Genomic DNA, 22,882 nt, shown 5'->3' with positions numbered 1-22,882 from the left:
TGGATGGTTTTCTCACATTTTTTTTCGGGTGCATCCGTCGTTCATATATAGTTCTTACATAAAATATAATTTTCGAATAAGGATATCATACTTCTAATACTTAGACTGCCGGTTAGAAGTCTTGTTTAGCTAAATCAGACCTCGGATCTTTTGGGTTCTCCTCGGTTTTCTATTCGGCGCATACTTGATGAGATGACGGTTGTACCAATGAGAGCTTGACGCGCACGGGCTGTATGTTTTTGACAAGCACACGCCACTGACAAGTACTAGCTATATACAAGTTGATCAACTGGTACATGTGGACGTGACCGCTGTGGTACCGTTTCAGCCAATTTTACATAACAACGATTCGATTGGAAGGCTTGGCTTAGCCAATGTGGAGCTTGGCGTGGTGCGCAGTTCTACATACTTTTCAATTGTACTTCTTTAAGTTATCCGCCATCTACTACTAGACTGCTAATACCATGGCCAAGGTCCCTTCCCTGCTCTCCATCCGATCCTTGTCCACAAAAGTCCTTTTGCTTGGTGCTATCATCACCTTCCTGATCACACTCTACACATTCTCTTCTCCATACTCTTTTCGCATATCAAATTGGTCCTCAATATTCTCACAGGAACGACAGCGTAGTTCCTGCACTCCGGAAGAGTGGTCAAGTGGGCGTTGGGTATATAGCCCGACGTCTGACTTGGTGAATTTAACGCGTCCAGAACAGGCACTTTCCTTAGCGGGTTTTGAAGGTTGCGCTGCAGACCGTGAATACCACTGGCATTTGGGCACAGACCACGAAGAACTATGGGACAGATTTCCTAAAGTCTCTTCATACAGGTGGTTGCCTTCGAGCGAGTGTGATGTCCACCCTCTCAATGGCGCAGCGATGGTCAAGGACATGGTAGCAAATGGCGGATGGCTTTTACTGGGCGGTATGTCGGCTCTGTTCTTTGGTGTTCGAGTCTCATGCGTTAATTTACCTCACCTTTAGATTCGATAACAGAAAACCATTTCTTTTCGCTGTCGTGCCTCTTATACCCGCATGTCCGTGCAACCCCGAATTACACTGAAAACCCCTACTTTGACCGTGCATGGCAGCAACATTTATACCTGTCACCATCGTCACCCATAATATCCGAACTCGTCATGCCGGAGGGCTTCTCCATCGAAAACACACCACTCGTTTCATTCCGACGTGTTGACCTGCTTCTTAATGGAACAGAATTAGACACGATATATCACAGTCCAGCATTTTCTCTTGAACCCACCGAGTTGGACAGTCAAGATCTTGGTTCTCAATATACTAAGGCAGAGTCTGTATTCGGCGATGAGGCATTTTGGTCTCTTTCGCCATCAGAATACATGGCCACACTCCTTGATTCACCCCCGGATGCCAATTATGGCACGCTGGTTGTGAGTACTGCCGGGCACTGGACAACAGGCACATTGCGGGCATTTTACGACGAGGACGCTGGAGAAGATGCTGGCTATGGTATCCATAATGTACTTGCATTCTTCAAAATTGCGATGCGGGCTTGGGCAGGTGAAGTACAGCACGCCATCACAGAATACCACAAAAATGGGGGCAGGCGTCCAAAACAGGTAGTCGTTAGAGCCTATCTGCCCGGTCACGAGAACTGCCACAACATCTTCGAGCCCACGGAGACAATCACGCCATGGGTCAATAAGTGGTATAATTGGCCGTGGATCCAGGACTTTAACACAGAATTTCAGGTCAGTACTTTGAGACACATACGAGGTGTGAGGATGCTGACTCTTCCTCCAAGGAACTGCTGTCATCATCCGAATTCCCAGACATTCATTTTCTTCCGATCGAGAGACCAGGACGGCTGCGCCCTGATGCTGTAAGCTAATTTTAGCTTCACGCACTGTTCACATCTCATATTAAACTGTCCTACCAGCACGCCTCTGGAGATTGTTTGCATCTCATATCAGGTACTGGTGTTATCGAGGGATGGTCACACTACATCTGGCATTTTGTTACGCGCGAACTCAAGCAGAAAGATATCTCTCACCGCTAGACAATGATCTCGAAGTAGCTCGGGGCCCGAATACCATAGAGAGATACCCCCTTTTTCCTAAGGAAAGAACACTCAGATCTGCATGTATATATGACACCAGGTCGCACGGACTATGCCTGTACCACCTCATACCAGTGTTGGATACAGATAAAGCATTTTGAATATCGATTGGGGGGTTTCCCTGGTCGTCCTATTCTCTACTTTCGAGTTTGGTGATTCCGCGGGTTCAACGTGATTTGGACGTGACCTGACACTGACCTCCCACAAGTTTCCTTACGGATCTACTTAGGACAAGCTTCACATTCAGAGGCCGACGGCGCAATCAGGTATTTTGAAGTGATTGTCGTATATGCAAGAAGGCGAAGAATAGTCACCTGCTCAACGGCGAAGAAGAGCTTGTGCTTTGTGGCTGCTTCGTGTAGGTTTATATCGGTCCCCGATCCATTATATTGAAATATCAATTTCAGCGTACCAGGATCTGTATCTCTGCGAGGATGTCAATTTCTCTCGGATGTTCCTAGGGATACCCCTCAGCGTTGGTTCCTAGCTGCGATTAAGAGTGTAGATCCTACCCGATCAAGTTGATATGAAAACGGAGTCACGGCGACTCTCATCATGGCAGTCACGTATAGAGATCAAACCAAGGAATGATCCCTTTGTGACCTCTATCCAGAAGACCAAGCATATGTATGATCACCACTACGAGCCAAGTTCATGATCAAGAATTGCTGAAAGCTGCACCTCTTGAAGTTCTTTGCTGATCTTCGGCCGGATCTGACTCGGGGACGGTAAACATGAATCTTCTTCTTTCTTGCCAAGTCCTTGCAACTGAAAACCCTAGATGTTTGTACGCATTCCTACTGGCGGTACTGATCGTGTACTGTGTATTGCTATCTAATCCGATGAGGTTCGGACCAAAGTAGAAATCGATGACGCAGTACTGTGCGGACCCACCAGAAATACAACTTTCCACTATAGGAACTTCCGCTGCAGGTTGAGGGTATCTGTCATGAAACCCCGTTACGAGTATGAGCGCAAAGTGATGTTATAACCACACATTGGCATCAGCGGACTCAAAAGACTCGTGAACGTTTACCCTGAATTCCCGGCAATAACGGGTTTCGCGGAGTCATCGCCGTAAAAACCTCCTCTTTCAATTGTCGGAAAGTAAAGATACTACTATTAGCCTACTAGTACTGTTTTCAAACTTAAATCAAAGGACAAATTCTGCCGCGGCGCCAGCGGTGTTCTCTAGGGAACCCTAGCTCGTGTGTATTTATGGTACCGGGTCATACACACCGCTCATCGTCTATTGGATACAACGTAGTGACATATCCTTATTACGTATCTTGGACGGGGTACATCTTCCAAGTTGATTGTTCTGTTCCGCGAGATTTCAACTTTGATTAATTTGATTGTTTGCACAATGCACAGCTCCCTGGTGACTTGAGGCGCCGACGTCCCGTGAGGCTACACGGGCAACGTTCATAAACTTCGCGCAGCTGACCAGAAGCCAATGGCAAAAAGGTACTCGTAAGAGATAATCGTACATGGAAAAAAGCGAAGAGGTGTCACCTGTCCAACGGCCTCTCGAAAAGTATGTGCTTCGGCTCCACTAGTTCGGCTTTGAGTTCCTTCGGGAAATAACCATACGAAACGGAAAATTTTGCAATAGATCCCGCAGCAATGATAACAGAACTACATTTGATTAGTTGCCGGGCTTCAGAATCGCGCTAGTACAACGATACTAGTACACCAGATGGCTACGAAAAATACAACCAGAGATGAACCAGTCCTTGTCTCAGTGCCAAAGACACGAAACAGCAAGATAGTATAAAAATATGCAAACGGACGAACGTGAAGGAGTCGTGACTGTTGAAGGGCGTGGCACGCGCCAAAGGACACCATGGAAATGCGTGAAGCGGGGGGCAGGCATGGTGCTACGAGTAGTAATGAATATAAAAACATTTATCAGTCTTGACAAACTTCATTTTTAGGGTACAGTTCCGCTGGCGTCTATTCGTCCTCTTGGACATCGAGGAATCGATATTGATTAGTACATGCTCTGTGGTACCATGGGGGCCGAGTTCGCAAGCATGCTCTCCGTCGACATCTGTCGTTCATGCTGGTATATACGCGGGAGAGTCCGCCCCACAGCGCGCACAGACGATGGATAGAGCGACGTTAGGTCAGGGTTGGAGGGATATACAAAACTCTCAGCGGACGCATTTCTGCTATGTGAAACCGAACTGTACATTGGAGGGGCGGGTGAGTTTGAGTGGGTAGGTCCCTGGGTGATACAAGTTAGTGAGAATACAAACATGACAATCGAAGGACTTACCGGGGTATAGGAAATTTGTTGAATATGAGTTGTTGGTGCGGTTGTCATGGTCCGCGAATTAGATGGCGAATACGGACCTCCGGCTGCACTGTACTCCGGTGCTGCCGTTCTGGCCGATGAAGGAACCGACCCAGATGGCATAGGTGTCGTAACACCTTGGGGATATTCTGGATCCATTGGTGTCACTGAGTGTGTAGAGGAGGAATCAGGATCTCCAATCTGCATGACCCCTTCATAAATCCCTCGGTCAGGCTCGTCATCACTTGTCTGTTCATGCACCGGTGCGAGACCGCTCGTCCATCTTGATGATCTTGGTCTCGTTTCAGCGCTTGGGCTGTTGAGCGATCCATCCCCATGTCCCACAGTACTATTCTCATCAGGACCTTCTACCACCCAGCGATGGCTTGGAACTTTTGGCTTGACCTCTCGAGGACCCACACCAAAAACACGCCACCATCGCCATAATCGCCTCCCAGGTCGTTGAGACTTCTCATGTGTTTGTTTGCGCAAAGGTTCAAACCGATATTTGTGGGGTGGGAAAGAGAATTCGATGGAGTCTCTCAGTGGTGTTTCTGAATCGGTTGAATCCGATCGAGTATACGTCTGGTGATATCTTCGTATGTGACGTGGAGTGGCCATGGACTCATCTAGCGTAACGGGTACGCTAGTATGCTGTACTCGACGACGGTATTGAGGCGTGAAGACCTTGTAAATTCTCGAGACGGATGCATCTCGAACCCGGCGAAAATGATATTTGAAATGGTCCGCCCATCTGTGCCATATGATGTATGCAGCAAAGATCAGAACGAGTGCAACGCCAACAATTATGGGGGCTGTTATCTGCATAGGACTCCAATTTGAGTCATTTGAGCTATCACTGCCGTTGGTAGCGCGGGACTATATTGGATATTTCAGCCTCGTAGCCAGAAACTGACAATAGACACCTACGGAGAGAACCTGATAAGTAGCAAGTAGTACAGCGTTCATAGGATAATGTTGTCAAAATGCTTCCGTTCATGGATCAATGAGTGCTTACCTGGTGCTGGAGCTGAGCTCGAGACGGAATGAAAACCATGACATCAAATATGACTCACAACCCACGAGTGAGAGAGAGAAAGACGACAAGTTAGAGATCACGAGCGTCAAGTGCTCCTACTGACCGCTGGCAAGTATATTTCTGGCCCAGATTACCACCGCTTGGCCGGGCCCGGAATTAAATAATAATTCCGTGCCTGATACCTGTATGCATTACTAACCTCCTGCAACATAATCATTCATCAAACTGAAAACGCTCCGGAAGCTAGATGTCTCAAGGTAGAAGTCACTCCCTAAATTACTCGATGTACTAGTACTATTGGGGATTCACAGCTTGAGCGGCCCTGGCCAAAGGCTATGACCTAAGCACAAGGTGTCCATAGCATCTATTAATATTTGAGTTGTGTTCTACGTTACGAAGCCCGACGGCGTACTTACTATAGTACTAGTAAGCACGCAGAAACTCTATGTGAAAAGTTACTACGTGATTCGAGTTCCGTTCAGTACGTACCGTAACCACATCAGTAGCGTAGTTGGCTGATGCGGCCTGAATTTGACGCGATCACGTGATCAGTTTTTTTTCTCCAACGGTCCATCGCGACTGCGACTCGGTCCTCGGACACGAGGCAGCTCCGCCATACCAAAGGGTAAAACAGTTGATCCCCTTGCCATGACCGTTGATTTTCCGATTTACCAGCCAGGAAATAGCGGATGGTTCTGAGACTTTCTAGATTACTCAGGAATTTAAAAACTGAGCCTCACCTGAGAAACATAACATGTCAAGAAATTCAAGTTGTGCAAAAAACCTGAATCTGAGAACCAAAATTGTTCCGTTCGTGCTGTGTTAGTGGGAGTTACAGGTACATCCGTCATGAATAGTAACAATCAGCGTCCGAGGCGCATTTGGCCTGTACACATTAATAAATTTGGTGTGAAGTTAGGCTTGTTGATGGCTTCGCGAGCAGCCTGCGGACATTTTGTCAAAGTGATAAGATTTGAAGTGAGGCAAGGCGTACTACTGGCGCTCCAGCGTTGAAAAAGGCCGCCCAGGCCGAAGAGACTAACTTGAAGGACTGGTAGAATTGACTCAACGAAACACTTCAATGGGACTCCGAGTCGTCCTTCGTAACGAGAGCCTCTTAACTGCCAGTGCATAAGCGGGGCCAGGTGGAGCCATATCTGCTTCTGGTAAAGCTGCACAGAGTGGGGCCCTGAATACGTTGCGATCCATGTGTCAATCAATGATCCCTCAAGATTAGAGGTAAGTTTTGAGATATCACTTCCGAGTCTTTTCTTTGCACCACGACTCACTGAGAAATTCAATTATATCGCCAATCACTCTTTCGTGTCTGCCCTACACTCCCTCAGGAGCCTCGAAGCGCGTCTCGCAACATAATAGATATTAAGATAGGTTCGTCCTGTTATGCCAATTTGAAAACTACTCAACAAATAACCCGGAAAAGAGAAAGTGAACCGCACTGGTTGAATATCAGACAGAATCATCAGGAAGTTGGCTACCATATGACCCTCGGCATGGAGGAGGCACGGGAAATATCTTGTAGAATAATTCACGAATCACGATGAGTCTCACTCCAGAAGTTCACATGATTCTCGACGCAAGGAGAGGTACAAGCGCAATTTAACATTACCTGATTTCAGCTAGGATGAAGACGCGTCAGTTAGAAATATGAATAGACATTGCCTGTATAAACGTGAGTAGGTCAACAGACCACTCACCAGATGTGTAGAACAGATTTTGAAAACTTGTCAGTTCCAGATTTCATCAGCCCCTATGTACTACTCACAAGTGAAAGGAACGACTGCATTGCCAGCTGCGATGCTACCGCCGGCCAGCGATGCAGGTCGCCGACATTTTTGCGTGACTTCTGCACTTTCAGTTCCAACTATCTCGCTCAATTCTGCTTCCGTTCAACGTGGTCGTTCAACCTCGTGAGTATTAGAGAGATTAATGATATTTTGTGAAAGTACTGACTTTTGTGGGGTGGGAAGTATATACCACCAACGACTCGGGTAATGTACAAATAGATTTGAAGATATAGATGATTTTATGCAAAATGGTGGCCCATTTTCCATTAATGCTGTGCACGGAAGTTAATCGCCCTCTTGATCGGAGAGGCATCAATAGTACCCGAGAAAAATAGTACAGAACGCTTTGCAAAGATGAGTATTTTCCGCAGTGGAAGCAGAGAGAAATGCTGTTACTTATGCTATCAAATACTCCCGGGGAATATAGCCGCATAGTTTGAACCCTAAAAACTGGAGCACCGTAATTAAGAACCACTACATGCAGAACTTGCTGTAGGCTACCGTCAGGTAATGCTTAGTGCATGAACTAATGTACTAGTACAGTCATGGTAAGTCGACTCCAGTCATCTATGGTGCGTGCAGTCGAAGCGCCGAATTCCATCAGAATATCCACGAGGTGCATCACATCTAGAAATAAATTTTAGCTGGGACTTACGCACTCCAGATTCGACGATCAAGTCAATTGAATGCTCGAGTGTGATGGCGGTTACTATGCTTCCTTATACGTACTTACGAACTACGACGCTCCAAAGCGAACTTAAGTAATTGCGCGATACTACCGTGGATGCCGCTTCGACAAAATCTGCTTTCCAAACCCAGCTAGCTGCCTTGCAAGTTGCATACTAAACTTTCCTAGGCGAAAGCATGGCCCCCTCCCAGGTGGGTCATGTGCTTGGAGAGTCATAAGTATCTGAACAGAGGTTCTGCCTCTGAGAATCACGGTAGTCGAGTCACGATCGTTTACGAAGGGTACCCATGTCAAATGGCCGCAGCCTCATTCCCTTATCGATATCACCTTAAGTTGCCCAGAAGTACTGCCAGACTACATATGGAAAGGTGTTTGATTAATATCGGCCAGTAGTACGTACCCATACGAACATCAACCGCTCGAACCTCCCTGTGAATTCTCTTGGAAAATGGAAGTAGCTCGGCTGTAGAGATGGACGGGTCTGGCCAGGTTCCCAACAAGCAGAACCCTGAACGAAACCATCAATCCGGTCTAGGAATGGTTCTGTTCCGGTACAGCAATTTGAAGGACCTGAACCCAGAAGCGAACAAATGATGATTGAAGCACCCCAAGAGCTAGACGCAGTGACCTTCAAGTTGAGAACATAGTAGACCAATAGTAGACGGAGGCAGACTCGATAACGGCCCAATTTCGAAAACGGCCATGCCAATCAATCTCGCCAATGCGCTCGCAACTGCCGCACAACATCCGTTGGAATGCCGCATGTTCATGTTCCGGTGATATAGCGACGTCAGTCGGTTATTGGTGAATGCCAGAGTTTTGGCCAATCCGGACAAAACCCAAAGTATGCACAGACTTGCACCCAGACCAGTCATTTCAGAGATGCCCTTGGTTATCGGGGGCAGCCATGATACTGACAGTGTGCGGCTGAAGTTGGATGTCATCCTTGAGGAGGCCAGCGCATCACAAGAACCGGCAGAGATCGATATATGACATAGCAGTGAGCTCACTGTGTTACTTCATAGCACCTAAAAGGCTCCCAGCGTCCATAGAGGTAAATCCTTGGCGCTGTTGCAGACAGTGAGCAAGCGTGAGAAACAGTGGCGGACACAGTAACGTTCATACTCCGCTTGAAGGTGCCGATGGGCCTGCCGTGTCCCAGACTACTTATGGCCGGAAAGCTGTGCTTGAAATGGTGAAGATATTGGCGGTCTCCGCGCTGCAGCAAGGCCGAAGAGACAAGAAAATAGAGGACATGTAAGAATTGGTCAGTCTGTGTAAAGTCTGTGCAAACTCCGCGTCACAGTCTGGCGCTCACGTCTGGGGGTGCCTGGCAGGAATGGTCAAAGGTCTGTCTGTTGACCTTCACCATCACGACGACCACCCCGCCGTCCTCGTCAGTCTACCGTCAAGGCATTAGCCACCATCGTCGGAAAGGTTTGATGACACGCAGGTCCATTAGCTGCGTTGTCGATATGGCAGATGACGTGAAGGGTCCCGAGCAATTTGAAAGGCAGGGATGAAGATGATGGTGGTTGACAGTGGGCAAATGTTGGTACTTTTGGCACGGCGAGAAAGATAAGGAGTGGGGCTGCAATAGCTGCGAATGTTTGACCGAAACCGACCAAAGAAACAGTACAAACGCCTCAGGAATGACTCGCAGTGCCAGTATATCTTGCCTACCGGACTCCAATGAACATCTGCACAAGGCAGTCTGGATCACAGTGGCAGCAATCATCGAACTTACGTCAAAGATAAATGAGAAATGGTGATCCAGGTCATCAACCATGTAAGGTGCAAACGGGTAAGCACTCTTGAAGGCACCGATGTTCTGAGGTAGTACTGCAGGTCAGGTTTGCGAATGACTCGAGCTATGCCATCATAACCATATACAAAGGACATCATGAACCTGTAGGGGGTAAGCTAACAGAGTATAAGTCAGTTGTTTTGGAACTTGCATGATATTGATCCGACACTGAGTCCTTCTTCCCTCATCGTGTCTCCGTTAGGAGCATATGAGTGTTCCTGAACCATGTTCTCGAATAGAGAAGCTGAGTGTAAGCGGGATCCCTTTAATGATGACAAAAGAACCAAAACTTGTTGTTCGTTGAGCGACGATGATACGAGATGATCAAAGGAGTGGCTTGATATATAATTGTAAGTCCTAGAAACATTTGGGGCTTCATGCTGGCGGTAAGTTTATCTGCAGCTGATTAGAATTAATAAGAAAAACGAGCGGACGGCGGATCCTACCGTGTCCAAGTCAAACCAAGAGCTTCGGTAGGATCGTTCGGAAAGACAGACAGTTATACATACTTTGCAACATGACAAACCGCAACAAAGTTGATACCAGTCCCATCAAGACGCAATACAACAGGAATAACCCCAAACTTTCGCATTCGTCGGTGTATCATTAAATCGTATAGTCGAGTTCGACCGTCACGTAGCAGTGCAGTGACTCGGTAAATTGGCACCTGCAATTTCAGGAATGGTGAGAGCCTTATTTCCGCTGTGAACATCCAGAAGCATTTTCGAAGTGTCTCGTGCCAACAACAAACTTACATGATCTGCAAGAAAATAGGTTCTACACGAACATCGGTATTCCACTGAGACCATTCAACAGCCTCGGCCCTAATAGTCAGACCAAGAAACTTAACGCAGTCGGAACCTCACTAATCGGGCCTCAAGGCCTCAAGTCCGCCTGAAAATCTAGCTAACTGTAAGCGCTGTCCCGCGGAACGAGTATGAGCACTGAGTACTGAAGATCCGAGGAAAATAAAATATGTCCATGATTGTCTATATGGGATGAAAAGTGTATGTACAGAAAAAGGATTTTACGATAACCTTGTCACATAATTGTTTACGTAATTAGATAATAGCTTAGCCCTAAGGTGCCCGTCGCCCGACATCATCCTGTTGGCACCGGACGAACAACTTTACTGTGAACTCATTTACATAACAGCGATTTGAAAGCCGCTGTCCCTATAATACAGCATTAATGTGCGTTTCCATCCAACCAATCTCTTGTTCAGACTCCCATCGTGCCATGCTTACAATTTACAAAACACCTGTCAATGGCATTGCCTCGTCCTAATACCCAGAAGTTGTCTGCGTGAACCTGCGTGAACTCGAACGGTTGGAGCAGGTTGGAGTCTTGAAGGAGCACCCTGTCAAATCCAATGAGATGGTACTATTCGTGATTCGGCAGGACATTTTACTCCTCCCTCCATTTCCAAGTTAATGCCAGTGGTTCTCGACCATTCTGGCGCTCTAGGGCATGCGCAACCCTCTCAGGAATCCCAGATCTGGATAATGAATAACGCCTGAAATTCACTTCTGTTCCATTCTCTTGTCTGCAACAAATTTGTATCAGGCGCCAGGGGCCAGCCATGTGTTTGTGGTAGGTGGTTTTTACGAAGTTCTAGCTTTCTTTAGGTCATTCGGTAGCTGGAGCGATGGTGGCGTAGGAAGGGTGATCTTCATTGCAGAACTATGTGCGTCTAGAACCACACACGCCAATTGAAGCTGGACAGTACCGCGCAGTGAGATCAATTCTAGCGTCATGCGCTATTCTGACGCAAATATTTTTGTGCTCGACAGTGCATCGACGCGTGCATGTTTCCATATATTGAAACTGTACCTACCCGATAATGCCTTTCTTATCGGGTGTACTGGGAGCTGTCTCAAGCTTGACGTGGCCTATTGCGTTTCGACCCGCTGATATAACGGTATCCTCATGATCTTCAAAAGTTTGTGACCATCTCGGATCTAGAATAACCAATCAAAACCCCGATCGTGGGTCCCGCAACCCTACTCATGTACAGGTTAGTACCAGGGTCAGGCACAATGCAAATACGGACCGAAGCAGGATGGGCAAGCCGTTTCATCATTGTGTTTTTGAGGTTGTGACACGAACTGCGGTGCGTGGCATTTGCACCGCGGGATCGATCCCAGGACTGGCTGTTGCCATGCGTCAGTGGTATGGCTGGACAAAGTCCATTTAGAACCCTTTCCTACTGATTCTTCTCTGCAGCCGTGATGTCGATTCAATCCCCCACGGAACTGTCCTCGTGGTCTTTCACTGTGTCACGCCACAAATGACTAACTGGCAAGGACCGGTGACCGAGATCGTTTCCGTGTTTTCTAGTAACCCCAATTCAGTGTGCTTAGTCACGCTTTCTCCCACGGGATACCTCATTACTTACATACTTCCTCTTTTCATTGTAACGCATGCCATGGCACCCTTGGTGATAATCACCGGCCAGCCTCGTGTGAGTACATTCTGAGCTCATTAAACATTACCAGCACGGGCTCTTTGCTTCTTACTTCCATCATCCGCCATCTATCATGCCGCCTCCTCCTCCGCCGCCGCCTCCACCGCCCATGTGCTTTCCTTTCACGAATCGTTCACGGACTCGCGAATCCAGCCCACTCATGGTTCGTACAGACTCTGAAAAATCTTATGCATCGTCTCAGAGGTCCGAAAACCGCTCCAACCATTCTGAGAAGTCCGACAATAATTCCCATCGTTCGTCTCAGAAGTCCGACAACCATTCCAATCGTTTGTCTCGGAAGTCTGACAGCCATTCCAATCGTTCGAAACGATCGCATAATTCTACCGGCTCCCAAAATAAGCTCGTCCGTTCTGGGTCTTACTCCACGACGCGGACCCTCGCATCAGACGTAGAGAAACTATCTTTTGATTCGGATTCAGAAGTTTACGACCTCCCTACACTTGCTGACGACAGCCGCATCAAACTCTCCCCGCTCTCTCGCAGTGACAGCAAGTCTGGTCTGACGAGGGTCGATTCGAAGAAATCCACGAAGTGGGGATATGGCTGGGGACTGGGAAAAGTCAAGGAGAGGGAAAGAGAGATGTTGGAACGATCGCCCTCTGTCGATTCGGAAAGACCTCCGCTTTACAAATCACCTACTCGCACCTCCTCCAGGTCGAGCGGCAGCAAACGCCCACCTTTCTACTCGAATGACTCTGGGAGCACGCTTGTTGGCTCTGCTTATGAACGCAAGATAAATGACGTTGAATCCATCAAGGAGAAGGTAGACACGGCAGAAAGATTGGAAGAGATCAGGAAGTTGATGGCCAAAGAGAAACTTGATTACTAGTGAGCAAAGCCCCATATCTACGTTTCTTCAGGCTCATATTTCTACTTCAGCGTCGTGCCCAGTGAGGACCCCCATCAGTCCGAGTATGTCGCAGCGAGTGATAAACGTAGGGCATGGATCTCTGGGTGAGTTGGGATTTTGGCTGTCCCACTTCGGATCTGACGTGATTGTCAGCTTTACTGGAAGTGCGGGCCAAGCTATTATTTCGAAGACGGCCGCTTACTTAGTCACCGACTCGCGCTACTGGTTGCAAGCTCGTGATGAACTTGACTCAAACTGGCACTTGATACCTGGTGGGGCCGTAGATGGCCCTAAAGATTGGATTGATTGGTTGGTTGTGCGTGTCATCAGCTTAATTCCACGGTTTTTCCTTATAGAGTTATGTTATATTAGGATCGTGTCAAGGATTCGAAGATTGGTATAGACGCGCGCATGATCTCACATGAGAAGGCTACCTTATTCAACACACAACTCAACCACAAGAACTCGAAGCTCGTCTATCCTCCCCAGAATTTCATTGACATGGTTTGGAAAGACAAGCCCCTGCGGTCCAAGGAACCCGTTTTCATCCAATCTCTCGAATTTACGGGCAGAGAAGCTAGCACAAAAATCGCAGAGGTTCGCGCTTGGATTCAGGCACAACCTCCGGCTGTTCCTTCGTACTCCAAAGCAACTCCGACCCCTGCCCAGATGCATATCGGCACATTGATTAGTTCTTTATCTTCAATTGGTGCGTTCAATTTCCACCGATATCTCTTGAGGAAATTTACAGAGATCGCTCCTAGCTTGGCTTCTTAACTTACGTGGCTCCGATATCCCTTTCAATCCTCTGTTCTACGCCTACCTGTTCATTTCTCTTGATAGGGCGGTCCTATTCTTAGATCCGACCAAGCTTACTGATGAAGTGGAGGATCACCTACGTGCCCTCAACGTCGAGCGGAAGGAATATAACGACATTTGGGCCTTCCTCCGTCGGCGAGAATGGGGCGAGGGGAAAGTTCTTATCTCTACAGAAACTTCCTACGCGATCTCCTTGATGCTGACGCATTTCCGTTATACCGCCGTCACACCATCCTTCATTGACAGCATCAAGGCTGTCAAGAATGAAGTAGAACTTGAAGGCTTGAGGCGCGCCTACCTTCGCGATGGTGTTGCATATGTGTGTATCTTCGATTGACAGTTCTGACCCTCACCTCATGCTCTCTCGTTTAGGTTAAATGGCTTGCATGGTTAGAGCACAAGATCCAACAAGGATACGACATTACGGAGTATGAAGCAGCATGGCGTCTCACAGAGTACAGGAGGCAAAATAAGCACTATTGGGGTCTCGCATACGAGAATATCTCTGCAAGCGGGCCTAACGCGGGTAGGCAGCTTCCATAGCATGGTAATTTATATCGCTAATATTTCGGATCTTGCAGCTCTTCCCCACTATTCGCCCACGAAATCTGGCGCCCGGATGATTGATCGAGATACCCCTTACCTTAAGTGAGCATCGAGAGTCCCATCAAAGCTCGTGACCATTAACCTCGTTTACCCCAGTGATTCTGGAGGTCAATACCGTGATGGCACCTGTGACACAACACGTACAATTCATTTTGGAAGGCCATCAGTAGACCAATCGGAAGCCTACACCCGCGTTTTGCAGGGTCACGTACGTCACTTACGGTCACATCAGTCCCCCACACTTCCTCACGTTGTAATCTCAGATTGCCATCGATAGCGCAGTATTCCCGGAGGGAACCACCGGCTCCCAACTTGATGTTCTTGCTCGACGTGCACTCTGGAAGGACGGACTTAATTACATGGTATGTTGCTTCCTTGACGTATACTTGCCCATCACCTGATACGTGGTCTTGGACATAGCACGGCACTGGCCACGGTTTTGGCTCGTTCTTAAACGTTCATGAAGGCCCACACGGCTTTTCTAGCAACGTTGCCCTTGTTCCTGGACACGTCATAACAAACGAGCCTGGTTTCTGTGAGTTGTAAGCCGAAAATTATCCGTCGTGACTCATCATGGTGTGAATTCTAGATCTCGAAGGCCGGTGGGGAATGCGCATTGAATCTGCGTTGGCTATTCGCAGAGTTAAGGTTCGTTGATTCTGTTTCACCACACCGCGATGGCATCTTACGGTATCGGTCACCAGACGAAAGGCGAATTCAACGGCGACGTGTGGCTTGGGTTTGAACGCCTTACGTGCGTTCCGATCCAAACGCGGATGGTCAAAGACAGTATGCTTACCAAGGAAGAAAAGCAATGGTTGAAAGTAAGCGATCAGTGATCCTCCACCTGCGGAGCCTTCGGTTATCTAATGTACCCGTTATCGCAGGACCACAATAAGAAGTGCCTAGAAAGACTCGAACCACTCCTCAAGGATGATAAGCGTGCTCTCAAGTGGCTGAAACGTGAATCTGACAGGGGTATTGGTCTCGCTGCTCCTGGCCCCGGCGGAATTACCATTGATTGGGACTAAACGTGGACCTGCATCTAATTCTTTATCGATCTGAGCCACATCCTCCGTTATTGCGAAACCCTCCCCCTCTCTCTACCTCCACGCCCCATTATATTATACCTTACTTGATGACTAACCAAGGCAACGTTGCAGGACGTCCCTTAAAGTGATACACGTACGACATACTCCAGAACGATCGACGAACTTCAAACGTTTATATTGTGATTTGCGCACAAATCATTGTACATACATACTTATATACCTTCTAGTATGGCCTAGATTCCTTTCTTTCTTTCATCGTTGAACTTTTTTGGTTGTCTGCAGGACAAAGTTCAAGTTGTACTATAGAATGGAATAGATTGCATGATATACGACAAAAATGATACATGAGCATACAATACGAACAGGCTAACGTCTGTTCGTTTTTCCGGCTTTCCGTTTGCCAGCGAAAAGATGTTTTGGCTGAGGAAGTGATTAACAACAAAGTGAAGATGTGTTCATGATCACAAACCATTTTAGTTTGGATAACACGATCAGCCTCTCCAGCTTTAGCCAGCCGGTTGCGCTCACGCTGTCCGAGGTTCCGTAGCTTGACGGCTTTGGAGGCTTGCTAAATAAAGAACATCAGAGAGTTATTCGTCCAGATAAAGATAAAACAAACCTGCTGATCACGCATACCAGCAAGTTGGCGATTTGATTTCGGGGCTCGTGGGTGCTTGGCGATAACGGAACCCGAGTTACTCTTTACTCGCTTATTCGGCGTCTGCTCCTCGCCATCAACATCCATCCAGTCACCTTCTTCACCCTCACTTGCGTCACCGTCACCATCCTCCATATCAACATCCATGTCTTCAGCACGTTTCCGCTTGGCGCCTTGAGCTTTGGCTATTATCCCAGCTCTCGCCTCTATGCTGCTTGGATCATAACCTGCTTTCTTGAGTTCAGTAGTGAGTTCAGACAGCGTGCGAAGGCCCGCTGTGCGTGGCAAGCGTGACTGGTTCTTCATGGCTTTTTTGACGTTCTGTGAATGTATTTTGTGCCCAAGAGCTTTTTTGGCTTCGACTGCTTCACGTTCGTCTTCGGAGTCAAAGATATCCTCGTCGCTGTCGTAAAAGCCCTCGGCCTCGAGTTTCTCTTCCTCACGCTCAAGGGCCTCGAGTTTTTCGGCGATATCGGGGTCGATGAAGTCAGCAACGTTTTTGCCGTTCATGATTTCAGGCATAATGTCCATCTTCCACTCAGGATTTGCAAGAATGTAATCCTCTGTATGACGCGTCAGGAGGTACATGAGATATACGGGGAGGAGCTTACGCTTAATATTGATGTTGAAAACACCAGGACCACCCTCTTCTAACTCCGTGTCTCGCAAAAGTTTCTTCCTGTCGGGGTCATCCCTATCGTACTTCTTTCGCTCTTTGATAACGTCCGGTATGAACGGCGCACGGACAACGTCGTCCCGAGCTTTCGGCTGTGCCACATGTATACGGTTGATCACAGAGTTAATTTTGGTGCCCTTGAGTTTCGAGTCGACGCGGTGTGCTAGGAGGGCGTCGCATGCCTTGTTCTTGAGATCCATGACCCCCTCATCAGAATAACATGACACCTGGATGCATTGGACATCCTCAGTGTCAATAATTTCTTGGACAAGGGCGCGATTCTCGGGCGTAAGATCCTCAAGGCGAGTCACGTCGATTTTGTTGATGACAAGCATCGTCGGCTTGCCATTAAATAGAGGCTTGATAGAGTGGAACAGTTTACACTGCGGATAAAAATTGGCACGTGGTCCAGACGCAAAATGTATGTTGCAATACGCACTTGAGCTTCCACAGTGTAACCACACTGTTCACTTAGGTCCATAAAATACAACACGCAGCTCTTGAGGTGTGCAAGAGCCGTAATACTCTGCATTTCAATCGTGTTCATCTCCTCCAGCGGGTGATCTAAAATCCCAGGGGTATCGATTACTTGCCACCTCAGGTACTTGTAATCTAGATGGCCAATAAAGAGGGACTTGGTTGTAAAAGCATATGGCTGGACGTCAACGTCCGCGCGTGTGACCTTGTTGATAAATGACGACTTCCCAACATTTGGGTAGCCGCAAATGAGTAGGGTCCGGGTGTTAGGGTCGATGGCGGGAAGACGGGAAATGTGTTGGCGAACTTGCTCGAGGTAGGCAAGGGGATCCTTCTGTCTACGCATGATAGTGGCCATACGACCCAGCGCTGCCCTTTTAAGTTGCTTGCAGCGGTATAAACTGTCGCCGAATTTAAGAAGCCGGACGTAATCTTTGGCAACCTGGTCAATGAGATGTCGACAAGTGCGAAGTTGGCCTAGAGCAAGTTTGTAGTGATTTTTGTCATACAATACATTCATGAGTGACGCCAGGAAAGGGTGCAAGTCCTGCCTCAGGTTTGTGAGTTTTGACTCTCCCAGAAGAGTATGATCAAACTCACGTCGAGGAGAGGGAACTCTGACAATATGGCTCCCAGTTTTTCATCGAAAGTGTCTTGCGTGAACTTGACTTTGCGCATGTAAAAATTACGGATGCGGCTGATCTTGAAGTTTTTGTGGATTACCTGGAGCATTAAGATGATTAGATTGCTCTAGATGATATCCTCAAATGACTCACTGTAGGTGTCTTCCGCTGAGTCTTGGACAAGACGATGTCCAAGAAATCTGCCGCGGTGGGCACAGGGGCAATCGCCTTCAGCCCGCTAGTCGACATTTTGGAGGTGTAGGGCTATGAAAATGAGTATTTTGACCAAGTCGGTGATCCTGAGGCTAGCCAAAGTTTTTGTATATTCCCACGGTCCTCATGTACCTAGTAAGTACTGTCACTTTGTAAGTGAACTCGGTATCTGCTATCGCGGATCGGGCGCATGATTAATTAGTGGTTGGTAGCACTCTGTAGATCATCTTGCCAACCGTTTTTTGCCATAGTTTAAGTTATGCAGAAATTTTACTTGTGCTTCGGCAAGGAACCGACAACCACATACTAATAGAAGGACTTGATGTACTTATACTATAGTCACATGATATGTGAGTTCTCCCGCTTCGCAGAGCTTCACTCTTTGTGACAATGCGATCCGGAAATCCAAATTACTCCACTTCGCCATTTGCATCAATTTAAAGAACAATTGTTTCGTCCTGTGAACTGCCTGACTTCTGCCAGCTGCGCCTGCCGCGGACGTGACACGGCTGTTGCACTACCAGCTTCACTAGATTGATCTTTGTACTCAGTTTGCACTTCTGGTTAGCTTCGCTTATTGAGACGTAAGCTGACCCAAGGCCGTGTCACTGACGAGGCCTTGGTAAGGCTTACGCGGATCGCTTCTTGGCTTAGTACCAAGCGGCACCCTGACAAGGCCCAAGAAACCAACACCCACCAGGCACCCTTGGCACTACTAGTCCTAAGGCGACTCTGTCTTACTCGCCTTTTATATCACCGTCACAACTCTCTTCTCCCTAGATCCAATCGTTACACTGGACTCATCACCTGTGGGACAAGCTCTTGGAGATATGTTGGTTGAGTTCTGATGACATCCCAACCCGTGTGTCCTCCATCAGTGAACTGATGAACAAATTGAAATATTATATTAGACTATGTATTGGTAATAATCACTGCAATCTACGTAAATGTGGAGGGGGGGTTTACACGACCTTACTAAGGAAGGATGAATGAGCAAAGTAGTTACTCATGTCGTCCTAAGCTCGATGTACCGTCTTTTACTTTGGATGCCATACAAAGACACGATGTAGCCCAAGCCAACGAAGTGAAATGCATGTCTATAAATATCAAGACAAACCCAACAGTCACTACCGAGTATGCATGCTAGGTCATTTCATCACGCACTAATTGGTAAAATGGTACGCCTGGTGCGGAAGCTGGAACATTTTATATTCCTTAGAAATTTCTTCTGTTGACTTTTAGTTGTTTAACACAAAACGTGAGGGTCGATTTTGACAACATGCTCGCTTGGTACAGCACAAAGCACTTCATTCCTACTTGGTAGACACTTACCTATGCTAACTGAATTGTCCATCGCGTGCTTCAATTGAAGTTCTGCGTCAACGTCACATCAAACACATCATCAAAGTGTCGTGTCGACAACGTGCTTCGGGCACTGCAAGGAAGACTGCGGGCACTGCATGGCACTTGCAGTGGTGCCTAATTTTGCTTGTAGTGTGGAAGTTTCAGAATTAGTGTGAGAGTGAATCTTGGTAAGCCGGTGGTCTAGACTGAGGGATCAAACCAGATATTGCCAGACTGCCATATCGAAGAAGATATTGTAATGCTGCTCAATCCCCCGCTGAACATTACGAAATTCAGATGTCGCTCAGCGAAAAAGTGATCCGCAAACTCTAACACGACAGGTGCGTTCGATGGGCAAAGGAGCTGTGTTAGCTATTGGCACATCAAAATACACATTTGTCCATAGGACAATCGTCCAAGAAAATACATCAATTGAATATATGCAATCTGGTCATCAACTTTAGTAATTTAGTCAAGAGACTAGTGGCAGAGCAGATCACACAAACAAAATACTATCAGTACAAATCTCGGATATTCCGGCACCCCGTCCGGAAAACATATTCAATGCGCCACCTTGACGCTAATGCTCACTTTGTGTTGAAGGCGCACGGTTCTGGTATTGGTTTTACGCAGCAAGTTGGTTTATTTTGATTGGCCTTGGCAAGGACAAATACTGACAACAACAATTATGCCTCTGTGCCGCTGACGCTCTAGATACAACAAATGAGATGCATAATTATCATTTGCTGCTTGGAACCTGAATAGCTGATTGATAGATTTGCGAAGAGATAGTGACGTACATTTGGTAGTTTATTCAGCGAGAAATTATGAGCCTTCGCTCAGATTGCAGTATCTTCCAAGAGTTGCATATTTTCGTCACGAAACAGATTGTTTTCCAGAATAGTGATTTTGTTGGTCGAATTTACTATCCGCTCACTCGCATGTTGATGTGTGATCTTTGTTAAAGTTTCATTACCTACCCAATTCACCTCTCGTGTTGGGATTCTCGATTGATGCTCTGTAGTAGGGAGACTGTAGTTAACTTCGTCCTCTAGGAGTATTATAATCAAACAACTGTCCATAGTTGATGCCACGCATAAGGAACTTATCAGCAGTTATCGCAGTCGTAAATGCAATGTTTACATTCCCAGCGTTTCTACGTTTTGGTAGGATCGGAAGACGCGTTAAAATTTGCAGCAATTGGCATACCGAGTGCTGTATACAACCATCACTGAAATGGATCCTGGTCCAAAAAGATTTCCAATGCATATATTAATGGATCATTGCAGCATTACAATTAGATCAAACAAATTATTGTAGACTACACAGCTAAATGCCTCTTATTCCGAATCATAAGCAGCATCCTCCAGCGCCCTTCTCTGGTCTGCTAATGCTGTGACAGACATCTGTGACACTACCTCTGGTGTCAGGTCTTCACGATGGTTTCTTCCAAAAATTTTCCTAAATGGTAGAGTTAGATGTGCGGTACGTAAGGTATAAATCATTGTGCGTTACCTGGTCCACCACTCCAGAAGTTGGGTCACCCTACGTCTTGTGACCGGGCCAGGGACGTCTTCAAAAAAGTCGACGATGTTGTTCCAGAACATCTCGTAGTCGAAATCACCGTCCACGGTGCGCCAAGATGTAACACCGGATAGAGCGAAGCGAACCTGCCAAATGTTGTGTATCAGGTATCTACCATAGGGTAATCACTATACTCACTTGACAGACGATGTAAGCGATGGCGCGAGGTGTGACTTTCCTCATGTTAATAATTGAAGCAACACACATTTTAACCTTGGCTTGACTTAATGCCCGCTGGGCGCGCCTGTTGTTCTCGAGGATGTCGGCTCCATCGCCATCACCATCAGCTTCTCTTGCGGAAGATGGAGACGTGAACGTGGCTTTGAAAGCCTGGCAACATAACAACTTTGAGTGAACATTTATGACAGCAACACCAGGCTACTAACCTGAACTAGGATCCTGGACCTGAAAAGACCTTGTTCGAGGTTGTTAGGGTTGACTGAATAGTTCTCGTATATGAACAGTGGCCAAGAGTTTTCGGATACAATATAATCTGAAGTTCTGTCACGAATGCCAGCCTTCACGCTGCCCAGCCATCCGCGTCAGCATCATATTGATGGACAAAGGTTGATACTCACATATCATTGCCCCAGTCCCACTCCGCAGGGCAGAGTAACATCCCAGAAACGTCATGTGTGAAGCCGCGCGACTGCTTCTCGTCAGACTTAAGTAGACGGGAGGGTCGAAAATCTTGATTAACCCAGGTAGCGACAAGGTCCTTGAGAGTAGAGGTGTCGTCACCACGGGCCGCATCCGCACCTTTTTTGAGCTAAAACACTATCAGTATTTGTGCGAAGAGCCTTAAGGTTGAGAGCGCGCACCTTTTTCAGCATGTCTTCAGTGTCATCAATATCGAGTTCTGCAAGCTTTTCATGCAGCCACGGCAGGATCTGCGAGAGTGCGATGTAGCCATGCTGCAAGCGATCCTGTCTGAATGACTTCATTAAACATATTATGGAACGAATAGCAACGACCTACTCTGGGGTGCTGGGCTCCAACTGCTCCTCGTACCTGCGATCGTTCTCGGCGATCAAGTCCTCTAGGCTGGTGTATAGGACAACCATCCGACGAATGGCCCTGCCTTGAGCAATGTAGTAGGTCGTTTTCCTTGAACGATCGATGAGCAAAAGGCAGTGAGCGAAATGTTATATGAGCACGTCGAACCTTTGCTTCGTTCCTCGTTCTTGTTTCATCATGTGGAGTTCCTCTTCCAATGCAGCAATGCGACGCTTGGCCCTTGCCTCTGTGGAGGTAGGGACCGCTCCAGACTGATCTGGCAATGCGAGAGCATATGAATGACGGTGGTCTTGAGGCTCTTGCGTACTAGACATGGCAGAAATGATGAGTGTTAAGGCGCGGTGAAATAGTAAGAAAAATGGTAAGGGACGGGTGACAAAATGGTGGAGAGAAATAGAGAAAAGAAACAAACACGACGAACCTATTTGTACCGATCCTCGCTAAATATCGAGACATATTGGGCAGTGCCTAATGAGGATATCCAACAGCCGATCGGTGTTTCACCCCTCAAAATATGGCGCCATTAGTAATGGTACTACTAGTAGGTTACTGGAGACTCACCGACAGATGACTCCGTCATTGAGAACACATCTGCCATCCTAACATATCGTTGTCTACAGCTGTATGTTTGACAAGTGCGAGAGTAAGCAGTTTCAGAATATGATACCATGGGAGTCGCAGAAAGAGGTGTGCAACCTTGAAGTGCCTTGCCGGGTTGAGAGTCGTCTACATGAAATTATCGTCTG

At 47.2% G+C, this 22,882-nt stretch overlaps 6 protein-coding genes across 6 annotated transcripts; 2 read left to right on the top strand and 4 right to left on the bottom strand.

Moving 5' to 3' along the window:
* The first annotated feature begins 99 nt into the window (after positions 1–99).
* Positions 100–2,048, top strand: HD556DRAFT_1426662 (uncharacterized protein). The gene is made up of 5 exons (XM_041304635.1): positions 100–921; positions 981–1,723; positions 1,777–1,854; positions 1,912–1,979; positions 2,026–2,048. The coding sequence occupies exons 1-5, from the start codon at positions 465–467 to the stop codon at positions 2,036–2,038; spliced, it is 1,359 nt and encodes a 452-aa protein (XP_041152176.1). The 5' UTR covers positions 100–464; the 3' UTR covers positions 2,039–2,048.
* Positions 2,049–3,719: 1,671 nt separating this feature from the next.
* On the bottom strand, positions 3,720–5,692 carry HD556DRAFT_1426644 (uncharacterized protein). Its single transcript, XM_041304634.1, has 3 exons — positions 5,321–5,692; positions 4,373–5,269; positions 3,720–4,321 (listed from the first exon to the last, which is right to left on the bottom strand). The coding sequence occupies exons 1-3, from the start codon at positions 5,357–5,359 to the stop codon at positions 4,085–4,087; spliced, it is 1,173 nt and encodes a 390-aa protein (XP_041152175.1). The 5' UTR covers positions 5,360–5,692; the 3' UTR covers positions 3,720–4,084.
* Positions 5,693–8,425: 2,733 nt separating this feature from the next.
* On the bottom strand, positions 8,426–9,187 carry HD556DRAFT_205111 (uncharacterized protein). Its single transcript, XM_041309894.1, has 2 exons — positions 8,933–9,187; positions 8,426–8,849 (listed from the first exon to the last, which is right to left on the bottom strand). The coding sequence occupies exons 1-2, from the start codon at positions 9,043–9,045 to the stop codon at positions 8,537–8,539; spliced, it is 426 nt and encodes a 141-aa protein (XP_041152174.1). The 5' UTR covers positions 9,046–9,187; the 3' UTR covers positions 8,426–8,536.
* Positions 9,188–12,034: 2,847 nt separating this feature from the next.
* On the top strand, positions 12,035–15,887 carry HD556DRAFT_1426611 (Creatinase aminopeptidase). Its single transcript, XM_041304633.1, has 13 exons — positions 12,035–13,045; positions 13,097–13,171; positions 13,221–13,383; positions 13,440–13,776; positions 13,832–14,205; positions 14,259–14,412; positions 14,468–14,534; positions 14,589–14,700; positions 14,756–14,854; positions 14,913–15,027; positions 15,082–15,140; positions 15,197–15,316; positions 15,380–15,887. Exons 1-13 carry the CDS (start codon positions 12,270–12,272, stop codon positions 15,521–15,523), a joined length of 2,595 nt encoding a protein of 864 aa, XP_041152173.1. The 5' UTR covers positions 12,035–12,269; the 3' UTR covers positions 15,524–15,887.
* HD556DRAFT_1426609 (P-loop containing nucleoside triphosphate hydrolase protein) lies at positions 15,888–18,306 on the bottom strand. The gene is made up of 7 exons (XM_041304632.1): positions 18,132–18,306; positions 17,956–18,078; positions 17,318–17,902; positions 16,814–17,261; positions 16,164–16,765; positions 16,014–16,112; positions 15,888–15,964 (listed from the first exon to the last, which is right to left on the bottom strand). The coding sequence occupies exons 1-7, from the start codon at positions 18,225–18,227 to the stop codon at positions 15,911–15,913; spliced, it is 2,007 nt and encodes a 668-aa protein (XP_041152172.1). The 5' UTR covers positions 18,228–18,306; the 3' UTR covers positions 15,888–15,910.
* A 2,569-nt stretch (positions 18,307–20,875) lies between these two features.
* HD556DRAFT_1250963 (uncharacterized protein) lies at positions 20,876–22,450 on the bottom strand (the record flags this gene model as incomplete). The annotated part of the gene is made up of 8 exons (XM_041298972.1): positions 20,876–20,996; positions 21,051–21,205; positions 21,321–21,449; positions 21,506–21,644; positions 21,698–21,888; positions 21,941–22,049; positions 22,098–22,226; positions 22,284–22,450. 8 exons carry the CDS (start codon positions 22,448–22,450, stop codon positions 20,876–20,878), a joined length of 1,140 nt encoding a protein of 379 aa, XP_041152171.1.
* Positions 22,451–22,882: the final 432 nt, after the last annotated feature.

The sequence above is a fragment of the Suillus plorans genome (genome assembly GCF_016647745.1).
Source record: "Suillus plorans strain S12 chromosome Unknown HD556scaffold_132, whole genome shotgun sequence".
Classification (NCBI taxonomy): Eukaryota; Fungi; Basidiomycota; class Agaricomycetes; order Boletales; family Suillaceae; genus Suillus; species Suillus plorans.
This window is presented reverse-complemented; position numbering and strand designations above follow the sequence as displayed.